A 20,124-nucleotide genomic window follows, 5' to 3' on the forward strand; every position below is an offset into this window, starting at 1 on the left:
GAGTAAGTTTACTAAGCAGGTATGTTCTGCCTTATGTCATACCTAATCAAAACCAACTTAAATATAATGGAAATGATTCATAAAAAATCTCTCATCCTATACTGACAGTACAACACTTGTCCTATACTAACACTACAACTTGATAGCAATCAATGTCTTTTTCATTACATGGTTTTTCTAATATATTCCGTAGCATTATAAAACTTTTTTCAGTCTCTAACATTTTAAATGCACGGTACACATAACAATTATTTTGTCAATCATATGAGAAATTTTCTTCTCTTTTTACTTTCGATGTAAGCTTATCTGGGCCTCTGTTGTAATAGGTTCAGGCAATGAAAGCATGTGCTTCTAAAACATTTCATTTGGTAACTTTCGGTTTCTGTTTTCGCCATGATCACAAATGATCATGTCTCAGAAAAAAATTACGACAAGCTTATTAAAACAGTTTATTAACATACACATTAAGCAAATACATTTAGCTGAAAGCTGCAAACACCCAAATCTAAAAGGGCCCACCTTATATTAACCTGGTGGGGCACTTTAAATGGAACCTTGTATCAACCATTGGGGCCCACCAAACTTCACCAGGTGGAGCATTGGCCCACCGAAAAACATTCCTAGGTTTATTCCTGCATATTGCATGTTTATGCTTGTAACAAGTCATGTGGAGGGAAACATATGACTTACAGTCACTTACTTCCCAATTAAAAAACATGACAGCTGTAAGATAAGGAATATTTATTGTTACCTGCGCTGGCTGCAACCTGTTACTGAAGGTAACCTGCAGCATGTTAACATGTACCAGTGCAGGCTGTAAATAGTGAAATCGCATCTTGGATATGTTTTTTCTTTACACCGAGACATCGTATCTCGATGGACGCGAACTGGTATAGTGGCGTTAGTCTGAACTAGCCAAGCGACCCCTCACATTTGCATGCACACTGTTAATTTAATATTATATTCTTGTACATGATTTTAACTCTATTTTCACCTCAGACCCGTGAAGGTCTGGGTTAGAATATTGATCTTCAGCAACCCATGCTTGTTGTAAGATGACTAATGTGATCGGGTGATTAGGCTTGCTGACTTTGTTCATACATGTCCTCAGTTCCCACTTGCATGGATCGGTGCTCATGCTGTTGATCACTGGATTGTCTGGTCCAGACTCAATTATTTACAGACCACCATATAGCTGGAATATTGCTGCGTGCGGCGTAAAACTCAACTCACTCACTCACTTTTCACCTCACCTCATCAGATTAAGACATATATCTTTTAAAAGCAGCCACACACACAAGTTCATGTACGCCACTATTATTCTTGTACACCCTGCTCACCTGACCTGTAAGTAATACACAGATGTTTTCGAAAAGCCACGAACTGCAGAGTCATCAGTGCGTGTCTCGGATATCTATTTCCTATTGTCATGAGTAACATCCCAAAGTCATTACATCACGACTGACAAAGATATAAGCTTTGAGTGAGATACATTATATGCCTGTTTGCTCTCCTCAGGCTACCAAGGTGAAGGTTGTTTGATTTTCAGCAGCTGAGTTAGCTATGCGTAACCTATTATAATACTGGTACAGCTTTTAGGGCTTTTGGATTTTGTTTGTTTGTTTGTTTGTTTGTTGTTTATCGCTGCACGCAGCAATTTTCGCTAAATGATGGTGACTGTAAATAATCAAGTCTGGGCCAGACCTTCCAGTGATCAACAGCATGAACATTGATCTACACAATTGGGAACCGATGACATGTGTCAACCAAGTCAGCGAGCCTGACCGCCCGATCCCGTTAGTCGCCTCTTACGACAAGCATGGGTTACTGAAGACCAATTCTATTTCAGGTCTTTGGGCTTTTGGAAAAAGTTAGGAATTTCTTAGAAATTACATGAATGCACGTTTCATGCAAGGAATTTATTCGGGAAACAGTTCAAGTTTGTATAGGAGTTTTCATTGTATTGCTATGGGATGTGAAGAATTTTACATGAATCGTTTTGAACAGAAATGTGGTCAAAATATTTGGCAGTGTTGAAATGAACATGTTGATAAGTTTGTTTTGTGGAAAGTACCCTGGCTTTATTTTATGCTTGTCAATCATGAATGAGTGAGTGAGTTTAGTTTATGCCACTTTTAGCAATATTCCAGCAATATCACGGCGGGGGACACCAGAAATTGGCTTCACACATTGTACCCATGTGGGGAATCTAACCCGGGTCTTCATCATGACGAGCGAATGCTTTAACCACCACCCCTGTACTCATTAGATCAAGATAACTGATCTTCATTGATCACGATATATATACATGTACACTGGAAATTCCTGAAAACTGACCTCTGGGGAAGTGAGCCCCTCAATCAAACCCTGCTGAGTTAGACCAGCTTGTGTTGTCTGTCGGAACGTCTGATGTGTTTTACTTGAATATTTGTTGTCGGATGATCATATTTGTTGTCAGATGATTATATTTGTTGTCTGATGATCATATTTGTTGTCGGATGATCATATTTGTTGTCCGATGATCATATATGTTGTCTGATGTTCATAGTTATTGTCTGATGTTCATATTTGTTGTCTGATGATCATATTTGTTGTCAGATGATTATATTTGTTGTCTGATGATCATATTTGTTGTCTGATCATCATATTTGTTGTTCCAGGATTTTGGAAATCGAGGCAAAGTCCGAAGCAGGATTTTCTCTGTCTCCAAGACGTGAAAATGGAATGAAGAAGTACAGTGGTGCCCTTTCACATATGATTCCTGTCCGGAAAGCCAAAAGGTTTGAAATACATACATACATACATACATACATACATACATACATACATACATACATACATACATACATACATACATACATACATACATACATACATACATACATACATACATACATCCATACATGCATACATACATACATACATACATACATACATACATACATACATACATACATACATTTGTATAGCGCACATATCCAGCTCAAGGCGCTTTGTTTTTTCCCTCGATCACTGGATGTCAATCTAAACGTCACATCATATTATCAATCTCAATCTGTACATCTACATTCTTCAGCAACAAGTTGATAAAGCACCCTACTAAGTACCCAAGACGATTGTTGAGTTGATAGGGTACCATTTGGAGTACCCCCAACGCGTTTTCATTTTTATAACCAATTTTTATAACCAAAGTTTTGAAAGCACCCCTGGAATCCCCATGCTATTTGTTTGTTCTTAAGTTGTACCATTTGGAGTGCCCTCATCTTTTAACTTTTAACCAAACTTTTGGAAGCGCTGCTGGAAGCCCCAATGATATTTTTTTAATTCTACATTTGAAGCGCCCCGCCTTATTACCGTATATTACCATCTATAAGACGACCCCATGGATAAGACGACCCCCAAACTTGACCCTTAATCAGTGTCAAAATGGTATGTTTCGTGCATAAGTCGACCCCCCGTGATGGGGTCCTTCAAAGAATTCACATTCATATATATTGTGTCTACTCACTGATCGAAACGAAGTGTAGTTGACAGAAAATGCATAATATATTTGCTTCTCTAAATATCATATTTATTGTAGCAACAAACTGGCTTGCTTATTTTACCCCATTCAACAATCACGAACTGATTACCGCCTCGTTTTCCATTGACTTCTAGTTTACAGTAACATCGGTAAAATGTGTGAATTTAAATGGCTTCCGTATTTTACCCCATTCCATATGCGTACAACTTCTGCTTACCACGTAACCCATGGATAAGACGACCCCCTTCTACAGACTGCTTTTTTTGGTCCTCAAAATTCGGCTTATAGATGGTAATATACGGTATGTCATCAGCTGAAGCCTCATTTTCAGTACCCTTTGAGGTGCCCAGCTACAATGTAGTGGGGTGCCTCCAGTGTGTAAGGGACAATATAGTGGAATGATATAACATATGTTGTATTCTCAGTACAGATCCTAATAGTTTTGTTAGGTTGCATCCCACCCAGAATTTGAACCCACACTTTCTGAGTGAAACACCTAATCGTTAGCACACAAAGTCAGCGATCTAACCCACTTAGCCACTGCAGCTACCACGAAAAAGGAAGTCGGACGTCTTGTAGTCAAGTTCTTGCACTTTGTTGTACCCCTCTGACAAGTTTAAATTGGCATGGCTCCCACGGCCGAAAAGTATGAATACACATTGCTGTTTAGAAAGTGGCATTGAATCAAAGAAGTGCGTTATGTGCCCCAGTGGGACACGGATATGGCTGAAGAGTTGCTGCAGCTCATGCAGGGTGTTATAACTTTTGCATCCTGCTCATCAACGAGACACTTCCCATTGTTTTGTTGTTTGCAGAGAGTGAGTGAGTATTGTTTCATGCAGCTTTTAACAATATCACAGCAATATCACGGTGGGGGACATCAGAAATAGACTTCACACATTGTACCCAGGTGGGGAATCAAATCCTGTTTTTGTTGTTGATTATCTGGCTGTTCTACCAGCAAGTGGTCCCCCTCTTAAAAAATAGCAAAAAGTGACAACAAAATAATGATCGTTTGTTAAACAACTTTTTTAGTCGAGTGTCCATATTATGAGACAAATCATCAGAGTTGGTCTGTCGGTTTCATGTGACTGGGGAAAATTGGGTTTGTTGCAAGTATTAGATTTTATGTTAGTAAGCAATTCATCCGTCAAATGGACTGTAATGACCATGTTGCATGAAGCCAAAACAAAGTTGCACCTGAGTTAATGACCTGGTTGCACGAAGCCAAAACAAAGTTGCACCTGAGGTAATGACCTGGTTGCACGAAGCCAAAACAAAGTTGCACCTGAGGTAATGACCTGGTTGCACGAAGCCAAAACAAAGTTGCACCTGAGGTAATGACCTGGTTGCACGAAGCCAAAACAAAGTTGCACCTGAGGTAATGACCTGGTTGCACGAAGCCAAAACAAAGTTGCACCTGAGGTAATGACCTTGTTGCACGAAGCCAAAACAAAGTTGCACCTGAGTTAATGGCCTGGTTGCACGACGCCAAAACAAAGTTGCACCTGAGTTAATGGCTATGTTGCACAAGGCCAAAACAAAGTTGCACCTGAGTTAATGACCATGTTGCACAAGGCCAAAACAAAGTTGCACCTGAGGTAATGACCTTGTTGCACGAAGCCAAAACAAAGTTGCACCTGAGTTAATGACCTTGTTGCACGAAGCCAAAACAAAGTTGCACCTGAGTTAATGACCATGTTGCACAAAGCCAAAACAAAGTTGCACCTGAGGTAATGACCTTGTTGCACAAGCCAAAACAAAGTTGCACCTGAGGTAATGACCTTGTTGCACAAAGCCAAAACAAAGTTGCACCTGAGGTAATGACCATGTTGCATGAGGCCAAAACAAAGTTGCACCTGAGGTAATGACCTTGTTGCACAAGGCCAAAACAAAGTTGCACCTGAGGTAATGACCTTGTTGCACGAAGCCAAAACAAAGTTGCACCTGAGGTAATGACCATGTTGCACAAGGCCAAAACAAAGTTGCACCTGAGGTAATGACCTGGTTGCACAAGGCCAAAACAAAGTTGCACCTGAGGTAATGACCTTGTTGCACCTGAGGCCAAAACAAAGTTGCACCTGAGGTAATGACCTTTTGCACGAAGCCAAAACAAAGTTGCACCTGAGGTAATGACCATGTTGCACAAGGCCAAAACAAAGTTGCACCTGAGGTAATGACCTTGTTGCACAAGGCCAAAACAAAGTTGCACCTGAGGTAATGACCTTGTTGCACGAAGCCAAAACAAAGTTGAACCTGAGGTAATGACCATGTTGCACGAAGCCAAAACAAAGTTGCACCTGAGGTAATGACCTTGTTGCACGAAGCCAAAACAAAGTTGCACCTGAGGTAATGACCTGGTTGCACAAAGGCCAAAACAAAGTTGCACCTGAGGTAATGACCTTGTTGCACAAGGCCAAAACAAAGTTGCACCTGAGGTAATGACCATGTTGCACAAGGTCAAAACAAAGTTGCACCTGAGGTAATGACCTTGTTGCACGAAGCCAAAACAAAGTTGCACCTGAGGTAATGACCATGTTGCACAAGGCCAAAACAAAGTTGCACCTGAGGTAATGACCATGTTGCACAAGGCCAAAACAAAGTTGCACCTGAGTTAATGACCTGGTTGCATGAAGCCAAAACAAAGTTGCACCTGAGGTAATGACCATGTTGCACAAGGCCAAAACAAAGTTGCACCTGATGCAAACTCAGGTAATGACCATAGTGCGCAAGAGTCACTTCTCCAAACCACTTCCTCAGTTTGCTTTCCAGCTGAAGTCTGTGTTCCTTGAATAGCAACATATTCACGTTCACTGGATGCAAGTTGGTATAAATATTTTGCAGTTTCATGTTACTGAAGTGTGAGCTCTAAATGCTAACAGAGAGTCCCGTGATGTCTTGTGAAAGGCAATGTTATCTCAAGTTTCAGATTACTGAAGCTCCGTGATATCTGAGCAGAATGCTGAAAAACAAATCCAAGTTATTCTGATTAATGTGGTATCTGCTTGGCCAAGCAGAATGGAACAGTTTTGCAAATTGGGGATACAGGAAAAGATGTTTATTTACAACTGAATGCAGTGCCAAAGATTTCTGTAAATTAAACCTAACGATTTTTGGTTGGATTATTGTTTAACAGTTCACTCAGCAATATTCTAGCTGTATGGCAGTGGTCTGTAAATATTGGAGTCCATTCAGTCCAGTGATCAGCATCAATCTATGCATTTAGGATATGATGACATATGTCAAGTTGACCACCTGATCCCGTTATTTGTGTCTTATGACAATCATGGGTTGCTAAAAACCAATTCTTCACAGGTTGAATTTGTGGTGTCATGAGTGAGTGAGTATGGTTTCATGCCGTTTTAGCAATGTTCCAGCAATATCACGGCGGGGGACACCAGAAATGGGCTTAACACATTTTACCCACGTGGGGAATCAAACCTGGGTCTTCGGCGTGACGAGCGAACGCTTTAACCACTAGACTACCCCACCGCCCCAGAATTCATTGGGAACCGATGGCATTATCGACATTGTGAACACAAAAGTAAACCAAAAGGTCCACACACGTTTTTGTGTCTACACTCATTGACATCGAGTACGGGTACAGCAGTGAAAAGTCATCAGCTGGCCATTTCAGCTGTTTCCGGAGTCCCATGGTAGCATCTGGAACTGCTCATTTGTGGCGGCATTCTAACTTTATGTCACAATGTGATTTTAATGATGTCACCACTGCTGACCACGCAACAATACAATGGTGTGTGCTATGTTTGTACGTATTAATATGCGGCAAATGATCTTGCAATTACCGGAAATCGAAGACTTTTGGTTTAAGTTATATATATGCAGTGTATTGTGATACATATTGTGATTAAGTGGAAGCTGAAGTGGTTGACATTGTGTGACACTGATTGTACGTGCAGATCCTATTGCTACATTCAAAGGCCCTTAAAGTAATTGTCAGTGTCTGATAATAGCAATCTCAAAATACAGTTGGAGAGTTAGGGACACTTCCTTTTTTTTATTCAATTTAAATTATGTAATGTTTGCTGTTTTTGTCCATAACTTACAAAAGGAAACATCATTTGTGAATGAAAGTCTCTTGTAGATTTGAAATTAACCAAAACTATGTTTTTTGCCCAATATCGAAAAATGATACTGCATCAGTACATATGTACTGCAGCCCAATGTACTTTTAACTTTCTTGTCAGCATTGTTAACAGCATCGACCTGTGAAGATCCGGGTTAGAATTGATCTTCAGTAACCTATGCTTGTTGTAAGAGGCGACTAACGGGATCGGGTGATCATGCTCGCTGACTAGGTTGACACATGTCATCGTATCCCAACTGCGCAGATTGATGCTCATGCTGTTGATCACTTGATTGTCTGGTACAGACTCTATTAGTAACAGACGGCCGCCACATAGCTGGAATAATGCTGAGTGAGGTGTAAAATTAAACTCACTCAATCACATTAGCAGCTGAAATGCATGCCTGCAAATATTTGAATGTTATGGCATACAATCATTTTCCTGTTCTGTGTAATATCCTTCATTTTCTGCTGCACCACCAGATCCAAGTATGAGTTCCCCCTGGCCAAGTCCGGCTGCATCAGCGGACTCTTCTACAGCTGGCTCACCCCCGTCATGTGGAAGATCTTCCGGAAAGGTGTTGACTTCCTTGAGAACATCCAGATACTGGAAGAAGACTCAGCTAAAGTCAACTCAGACAGGTAAGGTTGTATTATGTGGGGTAGATTGTGGTAAATGGGCTTCTGGGAAGGTGTCGACTTCCTTAGAACATCCAGATACTGGAAGAAGACTTGGCTAAAGTCAACTCAGACAGGTGCGGTTGTATTATGTGGGGTAGATTGTGGTTAATGGTCTTCTGGAAAGATCTCGACAATGAGAACATCCAGATACTGGAAGAAGACTCGGCTAAAGTCAACTCAGACAGGTATGGTTGTATTATGTGGGGCAGATTTTGATTAATGGGCTTCTGGAAAGGCGTGACTTCCTTGAGAACATCCAGATAGTGGAAGAAGACTCGGCTAAAGTCAACTCAGACAGGTATGGTTGTATTATGTGTGGTAGATCTTGATTAATGGGCTTCTGGAAAGGTGTTGACTTCCTTGAGAACATCCAGATACTGGAAGAAGACTCAGCTAAAGTCAACTCAGACAGGTGCGGTTGTATTATGTGGGGTAGATTTTGATTAATGGGCTTCTGGAAAGATGTGACTTCCTTGAGAACATCCAGATACTGGAAGAAGACTTCGGCTAAAGTCAACTCAGACAGGTACAGTTGTATTATGTTGGGTAGATTTTGATTAATGGGCTTCTGGAAAGGTGTTGACTTCCTTAGAACATCCAGATACTGGAAGAAGACTCGGCTAAAGTCAACTCAGACAGGTATGGTTGTATTATGTTGGGTAGATTTTGATTAATGGGCTTCTGGAAAGGTGTTGACTTCCTTAGAACATCCAGATACTGGAAGAAGACTCAGCTAAAGTCAACTCAGACAGGTATGGTTGTATTATGTGGGGTAGATTTTGATTAATGGTCTTCTGGAAAGGTGTTGACTTCCTTAGAACATCCAGATACTGGAAGAAGACTTGGCTAAAGTCAACTCAGACAGGTACAGTTGTATTATGTGGGGTAGATTTTGATTAATGGTCTTCTGGAAAGGTGTTGACTTCCTTGAGAACATCCAGATACTGGAAGAAGACTCGGCTAAAGTCAACTCAGACAGGTATGGTTGTATTATGTGGGGTAGATTTTGATTAATGGGCTTCTGGAAAGGTGTTGACTTCCTTAGAACATCCAGATACTGGAAGAAGACTCAGCTAAAGTCAACTCAGACAGGTTTGGTTGTATTATGTGGGGTAGATTTTGATTAATGGTCTTCTGGAAAGGTGTTGACTTCCTTGAGAACATCCAGATAGTGGAAGAAGACTCGGCTAAAGTCAACTCAGACAGGTATGGTTGTATTATGTGTGGTAGATTTTGATTAATGGGCTTCTGGAAAGGTGTTGACTTCCTTAGAACTCAGATAGGAAAGAAGACTTCAACTCAGACAGGTACAGGTTGTATTATGTGGGGTAGATTTTGATTAATGGTCTTCTGGAAAGATGTTGACTTCCTTGAGAACATCCAGATACCTTAAAAGTCAACTCAGACAGGTCCAGATAGTAGATTTTGATTAATGGTCTTCTGGAAAGATCTCGACTTCCTTGAGAACATCCAGATAGTGGAAGAAGACTCGGCTAAAGTCAACTCAGACAGGTAAGGTTGTAATATGTGGGGTAGATTTTGATTAATGGTCTTCTGGAAAGATCTCGACTTCCTCAAGAACATCCAGATACTGGAAGAGGACTCGGCACAAGTGAACTTAGATATAAACGGTTGTTCATTTTTAATTGGATGTATTGGTTGTCTGGACAGATGGCCACTACCTTAAGAATATCCAGATACTGGACAGAGGTTTCAGGTAAAGTCTGTATAAATCTGAAATAGACAACAATTATAATTTCCCCTACAAGGTGATGTAGCTGTTCCTCATCTTCAAAAGCTGATACATCCCAAGTTCACTTACTCAGGTTGCAGATTTGTGTCCCTTAAACATGCAAGGAGCTTGTGTTTTGTGTTTGAATGTCAATTTAGTGTACTCATGTTTTTACAGATGTGGTAGACATCATTTGGGGCTATCCTCAGATATTAAGATGAAACACTCTGATATGTGAACAAGACTTGTCCCACTCATCTCTCACTCACTCACTCATTCACTCACCCATCCATGCACGCAGCACTCACTTAATCACTCACTCACTCGTCCATCCACACCAGCACTCACTCACTCATTCACTCCCTCACTCGTCCATCCACGCCATCCACGCATGCAGCACTCACACCCACTCACTCACTCGCCCATCCGCACTCACTTGCATCCACGCACTCCTCACTCTAACTCACTCACTCACTCATTCACTCACTCACTCACTCACTCACTCACTCACTCACTCTGCTTCAGGTTTGAAAGGTTGTGGAAAGAAGAGGTCCTCACAGTGGGAGTGGCAAAGTCTTCCTTCGCTCGAGTCCTGTACCGCTTCGTCAAGACTCGAGTAATTGTGGCGTTCTGCATCATCCTCATTTTCTGTGCCTTTTCTCTGGCTAATCCGGTAAGTTGGTCTTCTCATGTTTCTGAAATCTTCAACAAAATAACATCTCAGAAAAAATTTGAAGGTCCTACCAGAAATACGTTTGACTGGAATTGATTGTCAACAAATGTTTATAATGTTCTTTAGGCTGAGAATTCCTGACAGTTACTCGTCATCCATATTGTTAACATCATGTTTACAATAATTCCACAGACTTGCATGTATTAGAATTCAAGTAGCATTCCACCTAAGAATCCTGTAGAGGTGGATTAGTCCAAAATTTCATATTCACTTGAAATTTTGTCATTCTCTTAATTTGGTCATGTAAAATGTCATGTCACTCAGACATTTTCCTGTTCTCAATTTTTTTCATTGATTAGCCGTTAATTAGATATTCCATGAAATTGACCCAGAATAGCAGGTGAAAATTTACGGAAATGCTATTTTTCACTTGACAATATTGTTAAAACCATTCGTGCTGTCAAAATTCTTTTACTTTGTATTGAAAGAATACATATAACTTTCACTTCAGTTATATTTTTGAAGAGTTGATGAGTACAGCTCCATAGCAACGGTTGTCAAGGTAACGAGTTCTAACCTATGTGAAAATTACTCAAAATAGATTACTTTTAGGAACATTTTTGACTTATCCAATATTATCGATTTTGCATGATTTTTACGTGGAGCTGTACTAAATATGTAACTGGTGGTCTGCAGAAAAGCACATGGCATATTTTTATTGCTTTTTTGACCTCTCGGTCTTCGAGCAATAAATTTATGTTTGTGATCACAAAATGTTTGGCTCAGAGTTCTGATCATTTCGCCAATTTCTCATTTTCATGATTATTTAAGGTTCAGTGATGACATTCATCATGTACATGTATGATGGGGACAGTCTTTGTAAGTTTGTTTTGTGTGTTTCTGTTAATCACTGAATAGTCTGGCTCAGATTTAATAATTTACCGACGGCTGCCCAATAGCTGAAATATTGCCGAGTGTGGCGAAACAACAAACAAACAAGCAAAACAAACTTATCAAAGACTATTTATTAGGATGAATGTAACCGAGAAGATCCAGGTTAGAATTGGTCTTCAGCAACCCATGCTTGTCATAAGAGGCAACTAAGAGTGAGTGAGTGAGTGAGTATGGTTTTACGCCGCTTTTTAGCAATATTCCAACAATATCACGGCGGGGGACACCAGAAATGGGCTTCACACATTGTACCCATGTGGGGAATCGAACCCGGGTCTTCAGCGTGACGAGTGAATGCTTTAACCACTAGGCTACCCCACCGCCCCAGAGGCAACTAAGAGTTTTGGGAGGTCTGACTCACCGACTTGGCTAATGAATATATTGTGACTCCCTGTGACCACAGGTATCAGACATTTGGTATTTGCAACAGCCAGGGACTGAAAAGGTTCTACAAAGTTGTCGCGTAGATTTAGTGGGTTCATTAGGAAAAAGCCCCTTTAAGAATATTAAATAATCTTAATTTTTGAAACTAATCTCACTCACTCCATAAAGTTTGTCCGTATCTGACTCTCCATCTTCGAGAAAATGCCACTCTAAGAAGTAATCATATTTTTCTATTCACAGATTTTTTTAATCCATAATTTCCTGGAATATTTGTCTCAAGGGGAAATAACGGTGGGGACGGGCCTGGCGTACGTGGCAGGAATATTTCTGTGTGAGGCAGGGAGGACACTCACTGGTGCTGCCCTCTGGAACCTTGGATACCGTTCAGGTAAAACACATTGTTACCATGGTAACATAGCTACTGTCTGTAATCTTGGAAACCATTAAGACACATTATTTCTGCGGTTTCATGTGTTCAGTCTTTAACCTGATCTTCCATTCAGATTGCTACCATGGTAACACAGCTACTGTATGTAACCTTGGTGACCATTCAGTTTAGACACATTGTTACCATGGTTATGTGTTTTCAGTCTTTATCATAATCTACCATTCAGATGGCAACACATTGCTACCACTGTAACTTAGCTATGTCTGTATCCTTGGTTGCCGTTCAGATTAGACACATTGTTACCATGGTTACGTTCCTTATGTCATTAACCTGATCTACCAGTCAGAAGGGGGCACAGTGCTACCATGGTAACATCACTACCGCCTGTAAATTTGTATACTATTCAGTAGACACATTGTTACCATGGTTACGCTTCTTCAGTCTTTAACCCCATTCAAATGATATAAGTACCATCTGTAACCTTGGTCACCAACATGTCTACCTTTCACATGAAACATGTTTCCATGGAAACATTTTTTCCGTTGATGCTTTGTTCTTTGTTCAGGCACTGCTGCTTGACTAGGTCACAGCGTGTCTTGCTTGTCGTAGAAAAGTATGGGATACTCTTTGTTGGCACATGGCTTATTCTGTAATGGAGGCTGTGGGGTGCCTAGTGGTTAAAGCGTTTGTCAAAAAGACCCGGGTTCGAATCCCCACATGGGTACAATTGGTGAAGCCCATTTCTGGTGTCCCCCGCCGTGATGTTGCTGGAATATTGCTAAAAGCGGCGTAAAACCAAACTCAGTCAGTCAGTATTCTGTAATGTTGTTCCCTCATGCTGCTGCTCAAGCTTTCAGTATGTCCCAACAGTTTTAAGCCTTTCAATGTACATTCTGTTTTTCAGGTGTGCGTGTAAGGGCTGGTGCTACTAGTTTTTTATTTAAGAAGATTTTACGATTAAAGAGTTTAAAGAACAAGACTGTTGGAGAGGTAAGTATTTCCTAACCCCTGCAAATGATACAAGGTGATGTAGTTTCTCGGGCAGAACTAAAAATCAACATTTTGATCAGTAGTGCCTTTTGGTGTAGAGGAATTTTGAAAAATATTTTTTTCCCTGTTTCCATGGCAACAAGTTTGCCTGACTCTGGTGATAGGGGTGTGTTTGATCGTATCTCTGAAACTTAAAGGTGCTCTTTCTTGAAACTGTGGACACACAAAGCCCAGGTCATCAACTGGTGGCTTTTGCTATTTAGGGATTTTTAGAATTCATGCTTTTTTTATTTCCATGGCATCCAATTTGGTTTTAACTCTGTTGATAGTGGGGTGTTTGTCCAAACCTATCTTTTAATTGACAGGTATTCTTTCATGAAACCGTGCACACACAAAGACTAGGTTGTTTAATGTGCCTTTTGCTATTTTAGTATTTTTTAGAATTTATGTTGTTTAGACATGTTAGACTTGGACTTGCAGGGGTGGAAATAACCTATTGCCCGACGCCTGAGTCCGTTGGTTTTTTCTGTCGGGCAAGCAAATTTGTATATCACACTGTACCGGTGTCCAGTTGACTTTCCAATATTAATTATGTTGTTTATTTAAAAAATCAACAAGAAAACGGCTGGTATAGTGGAAAAATGATCAGGGCAAGTGATTTTACATGTGCCACTGTACCGGAGTACATTAGCAATTTTTAAGTTATTTCCACCCCTGACTTGTGCTGGTGTGCCTGACATAGAAATGCGAAGTTCCAAATCCCAATTCCTTCATCATTCGGGGCTTTCACATCATAGGAAGTTTCACACTGTCACATAACGCTGTGCTAAATCTAAAGTAGTTTTCCTCTTTTCAGCTTGTCAATTTAGTTGGTAATGATGGCCAGCGTTTGTTCGAGGCAACTGCAATCGGTCCTCTGGTGTTTTGTGCTCCGTTCGTGTTGCTGGGAGGTTCCATATATGCTGTTTATCTACTGGGACCTTATGGTCTTATTGGGACCTGCATTTTCCTGGGATTTTATCCTTTCGCTGTAAGTAGTGAGTGAGTGAGTGACTTTAGTTTTACACTGAGCTCAGCAATTTTCCACCTGTGTGGCGGTGGTCTGTAAATAATCGAGTCTGGGCCAGACAATCCAGTGATCAACAGCATGAGCATCGAACCGATGATGTGTGTCAACCCAGTCAGCGACCCTGGCCACCCGATCCCGTTAGTGTCATCTTACGACAAGCATGGGCCACTGAAGATCAAATCTAACCCGGATCTTCATCGCTGTTAACAATGCTGACAAGAGAAGTTAAAGGTACATCGGGCTGCAGTACATATGTACTGATGCAATATGCTGTAAACCATGGTCGCACTAAGCTGGGTTCGGTGGAACAGTTGCCCCAGGGTGCCCTTGTCTTTTGATAATGGTGAGTAGAGGGGCGGTGGGGTACCCTAGTGGTTAAAACCTTCACGCATCACGCCAAAGACTCGGGTTCGATTCCCCACATGGGTACCATGTGTAAAGCCTCTTTCTGGTGTCCCCCGCCGTGATATTGCTGGAATAATGCTAAAAGTAGCGTAAAACTAAACTCACTCACTCACCTAGGCTCTCTGACTTGCCAGAATATATCATTTACGCCTACTGTGTTTGACTCACATGACTCTAATCAAACCGTATTCCTTTTCATGAAGTCCATTTGCTATTCGTGGTCACTTAAATCAAACATTCATGCATTTTGTAAAGGAAAGTTTATATTTGAATTTGGTATTATTTATCAAAGGGAAATATGCAAAAAGGAATATATCCAATCAGTTTGACATGTTTGATATCCTTCTCTAATCAGTTTAGTATCTTTTATGTCTTTCTCCAATCAGTTTGACTCGTTCACGATATGGCTGAAATATTGCCGATGTGACGTTAAATAATAACTCACTCACCCAATCAGTTTGACATGTTTTATGTCTTTCTCCAATCAGTTTGACATGTTTGATATCCTTCTCCAATCAGTTTGATATGTTTCTTGTTTCCAGGCACTGATATCAAGGCTCACAACTAAGTTTAGAAGAGAAGGGATAAGAATTACAGACAAGCGTGTAAGTAGACATATGTCCTGGCTTAATTGATTGGAATATCTGTAATTGACAATATTGGTGATGTTGTTGTGACCTCATAATAAAGATGTCCACGCAACAATGTCCAGGCAGCCAACCAGACTGGCCCTGACCAGGGGTCTGCAGGGCTCCAGATAACTTTTAGGGGTGTGAGTGTACTTACACATCATATTGCAAGTGGAACTAAATTTTGAAGGAGTACTGACACTGTCTACTGGACGCCTAAACCATGTATTTGAGGTGTTGAGAAATAACATGTCAGACCTTGGATATAAATACAAAAGTTTTTAGCCAATCATGTGATGAATGTCCAGGCAACGCAAATTCCTACTGTCTTGTGTCAAACCATTTATCTCTTGAGTAGTGCACGATAATGCACGGAAATTAAATGTACACAAATTTATGTCGATGTGAAATCTTATATTGTGTCCCTGGACTGCATGCCCCTTATCTGTAGCCCTTTTTGTCTACTACGGATGAATGTCAGAAAAATGTCTTTAAAACCATTTATCAGAGTGGTACACAAAGTCTGTGACCCTGGACTACCTGTTTTTGTGGAAGCAGCAATGGCCGAGTGAGTTAGATGGTTGACTTTGTGTGCTGGCGATCAGGTGCCTGGCTCTGACAGTGTGGGTTCGAATCCATGATGGGACTCAACCTAAACATTTGAGGAACTGAGAAAGTGTAAAACATATACAGTCGAGCACCGTTGTGTCGAACTCTGATAACTCGATATCTCGGTTGTCTCGATATAACATCTCAGTCCCGGCAAAATCCTTCATAATTTATCATTATTCAAGCTCTTTTAACTTGATACGGATGTCTCGATATTCCTGATGTCTCGATATAATTTCATGGTCTCAACAAGCAAAATTACCGTTTTACCCAACTTGATATTTCCAAAGAAACTCGATATCCCCTACCTTTCATAGGCAAGTATCCCTCTGAACTGAGGTTGTTTCCACACATTTAAACACGGTGCGGCATGAATCAAAGGGATGCGGTAGTGTAAACTAATTAGGGCTAATTGAGTTGAAGGTGTCACTTGTTTGTTATTTAATTAGGATTAATTAAGAAGGATTTAATTAGGAACTACTCACTGTTACGACTAAACACTACTGATCATGGATTATAGTTTCGAATCAAAACATATGGAGGAGCGTTTTGTTTTCTTTCAGAGTAATATGTGACGATATGCCGGGTCGGATGTCTTGAAGTTCGGATAACTTGATATTTTTTCTTGGTCCCATAAATATCGAGACATTGGTGCTTGACTGTATTATCATTGGCAACATTTTGTTCGGGTCCTACTTTCTGTGAACAAGTAATAATTCAAAGTCAAGGGCTATTCCTCAGAAGATCCCAGGGCACAGGGTCGTTATTAAGATAATTGCCCGGGACAGAGGGGCATTATTTACTAAGTTAGATAATTGCCCGAAGAAGCGAGATTGTATCAGATTTGGGGATATTGCGAGAAAAAGTGTCCCCTGAGAACAATAGAGTGATGTCACTGTTGGTTTATAAGTTATAATTCAACATTATATTCTGATTAGCTTGGCATTGTGTATATATACTTTAAATTATTTGTTGTTATATGCTTGTATTGGCTCTTTGAATGCAAGACAAATTTCCCTTAGCGGGACAATAAAGTTTATCTTATCTTATTAAAGTGGTCAGAACCTGGTGTTTCTCATCATGATAAGTTTTCTTTAAATTTCCTCCCCAACATTGTACCCCACGTGGGTACAATGTGTGAACCCATTTCTTGTGTCCCCCGCCGTGATGTTGCTGGAATATTGCTGAAAGCTGCGTAAAACTAAACTCATTCACTCACTCACTCCTCATCATTGTAGGTCCGCATGATGAGTGAACTGCTGACATGTGTGAAGCTCATCAAGATGTACGCATGGGAAAAACCATTCGCCAAAACAATATCAGGTATGACATTCTTCTTCCATTGTGAAATATCACTGCTATGATGGGGGACATTCATTGGTGTCAGCTTCTGTAACAACCACTGTAGTGTGACGGTGAGGTAGCCTAGTGGTTAAAGCGTTCGCTTGTCACGCCGAAGACCCAGGTTCGAGTCCCCACATGGGTACATTGTGTGAAGCCATTTCTGGTGTCTCCTGCCGTGACATTTCTGGACATTTCTGGAATATTGCTAAAACTAACTAACTAAAACTAACTAACTAACTAACTAACTCTACTCCAACTAACTAACTCACTAACTAACTAACCTAACTAACTAACTAACTAACTAACTAACTAACTCCTCACTCAACTCAACTCACTAACTAACTCAACTCTACTCACTCACTCCTCCTCCCTCCACTCACTCCTCCTCCTCCTCCCTCACCTCCCTCACTCACTCACTCACTCACTCACTCACTCCACCTCACTCCTCTCACTCACTCCTCACTCACTCCACTCACTCACTCACTCACTCACTCACTCACTCACTCACTCACCACCTCACTCACTCACTCCTCACTCACCTCACTCCTCTTCACTCACTCACTCCTCTCACTCACTCACTCAGTACTCACATCAAAATATCCCCCGTTTATGTGTATCACATCTAAATGTCTTTCAGTTACTTCATTACTGCTTTGTAATTAGAACACTCTAACAGAATAGCACTATTCCTACTCTTGTGTTATCTGTGAAGACCCGGGTTAGAAATGGTCTTAAGTAACCCATGCTTGTCCTAAGAGGCGACTAACAGGATCGGGTGGTCAGACTCGCTGACTTGGTTGACACATGTCATCATATCCCATTTGCGTAGATCGATGCTCATGCTGTTGATCACAGCCTCCATATAGCTGGAACATTGCTGAGTCGCGGCGTTAAACAACAAACCAACCATCCAATCAACTTTCCGAGAAGAATAAATCATGTGTGTACATTATCTCTGACTGCTTGTGTGTGTCGCACAGACATCCGGTCTAAAGAACGGGGAGTGCTGGAGAAGGCGGCGTATGTACAGTCTCTCAGCACGTCCGTCGCCAGCATGGTGCCTGTCTTCTCATCCGTCATCACTTTCATCACTTACGTCGCTACAGGGAATGAACTCACAGCTGCAAAGGTAGTATCTTTTTTTTTTTTCTTTTTTTTAAGTATTTTTATTTCCCAAAGTACATTTGTTGTTGTCATAAACATTGAACATTGTACAAAACGTCATACAAAACATCCTCGTCGTACACAACATCCTCGCAATTTGTTGTTGTCATAATACATTGTACAAAAACGTCATACAAAACATCCCTCGTTATCAATAGTACAAAAACGTCATACTTTGTTTTGTTGTTGTTATAATACATTTCACAGAACATCATACATCCTTGCATCCTCAAAACGCCATCAACATTGTTTCATCATCACCATCAGTACAAACAAACATCATCATATGTTCATTGTATAATGTATCTGTTAAATTGCCCAAGGCTAATAATGTATACAATTATTCAGATGTACTTGTCAAATTTTCCACACTAGTTTTAGTTAGTAATTGTGATGGAAGGAGGACTAGTTGTTTTGCTGTCCTTGCATCAGAAAATGCTGTATATTTTATAATATACATTGATATTCCATTTCAATGTCACATATGTTCTTGTCATGATATGGCTGAAATATTTCCGATGTGACATTAAATAATAACTCACTCACTCACTCTTTAGTAATACTGGGTTCATTGCTTGTAAATCTTATCCAAACAATTTCTTAGTACCCAGGGCCCCGTTTCACAAAGCTCTTGTAGCGCTACGACTATCGTAAGTCAGTGTTACAGTATAACAGGTAGGAATGCTACGAGGAAAGTTAACAGATCTTAGGCTTTCGAGAGCTTTGTGAAACGGGGCCCAGGTCATTTTTTGAGCAAATATGGTAATTTTTTAATGTGTTTTCAGGCTTTCACGTTTGTGTCGTTGTTGAATTCGATGAGGTTCTCGCTAGGTGTGATGCCATACGCAATAAAGGCTCTGGCGGAAGTGTTAGTCTCCATGAAGAGATATAAGGTACGTTCCAGCTGGCTGATGTTGTAACCACTTGTTTGAAGCACATGTGATCTATTCTTGTCCAGTAGGGTCTTTGGGGCAGCCTAGTGGTTAAAGTGTTCGCTTGTCACGAAGACCTGGGTTCGAGTCCCCACATGGGTACAATCTGATCAAAGGATCAAAGGACATCTGAAATGAACTCCATACGCTGTACAAATAAGAACAGCTGAATGTAGAGTTCATTCCAGGCGATAAGGGGCGGTGGAGTAGCCTAATGAGGGCCTGGGATCGATTCCCCACATGGGTACAATGTGTGAAGCCCATTTCTGGTGTCCCCCGCCGTGATATTGCTGGAATATTGCTAAAAGTGGCCTAAAACTAAACTCATTCACTCTCTCTTGTGTAGTAAAAATTAAAATAATGTGTTTAGTCATCTTTTACATGTATAATCCATTATTTTCAAACATGGCCGAAGCATGATGGTTTTACCCAAGTCAATGGATCAGTGGGCACACGAATTTAGTTTTCAGCTCCCTTAGGAGTATACAATATCCAAGCTTTCTCATGAGGTACTTGAGGGTCATAGTACAAACTCCCTTCTTTGTGTGCATGTACTACTGAAT

The 20,124-nt window shown here is 40.7% G+C and overlaps 1 protein-coding gene across 1 annotated transcript in view; it reads left to right on the forward strand.

Annotated features, from left to right (window-relative positions):
- Positions 1 to 20,124, forward strand: part of LOC124268534 (ATP-binding cassette sub-family C member 5-like) — a 98,431-nt gene that overhangs the window by 46,804 nt on the left and 31,503 nt on the right. The window contains 10 exon segments of the mRNA XM_046703523.1: positions 2,661 to 2,780; positions 8,094 to 8,252; positions 10,549 to 10,696; positions 12,272 to 12,419; positions 13,324 to 13,409; positions 14,266 to 14,439; positions 15,426 to 15,488; positions 17,360 to 17,444; positions 18,446 to 18,594; positions 19,415 to 19,522. Coding sequence (XP_046559479.1) covers positions 2,661 to 2,780; positions 8,094 to 8,252; positions 10,549 to 10,696; positions 12,272 to 12,419; positions 13,324 to 13,409; positions 14,266 to 14,439; positions 15,426 to 15,488; positions 17,360 to 17,444; positions 18,446 to 18,594; positions 19,415 to 19,522 — 1,240 coding nt within the window.

The sequence above is a fragment of the Haliotis rubra genome, unplaced genomic scaffold (genome assembly GCF_003918875.1).
Source record: "Haliotis rubra isolate DU_JTF1 unplaced genomic scaffold, ASM391887v1 Scf139, whole genome shotgun sequence".
NCBI classification, from domain to species: domain Eukaryota; kingdom Metazoa; phylum Mollusca; class Gastropoda; order Lepetellida; family Haliotidae; genus Haliotis; species Haliotis rubra.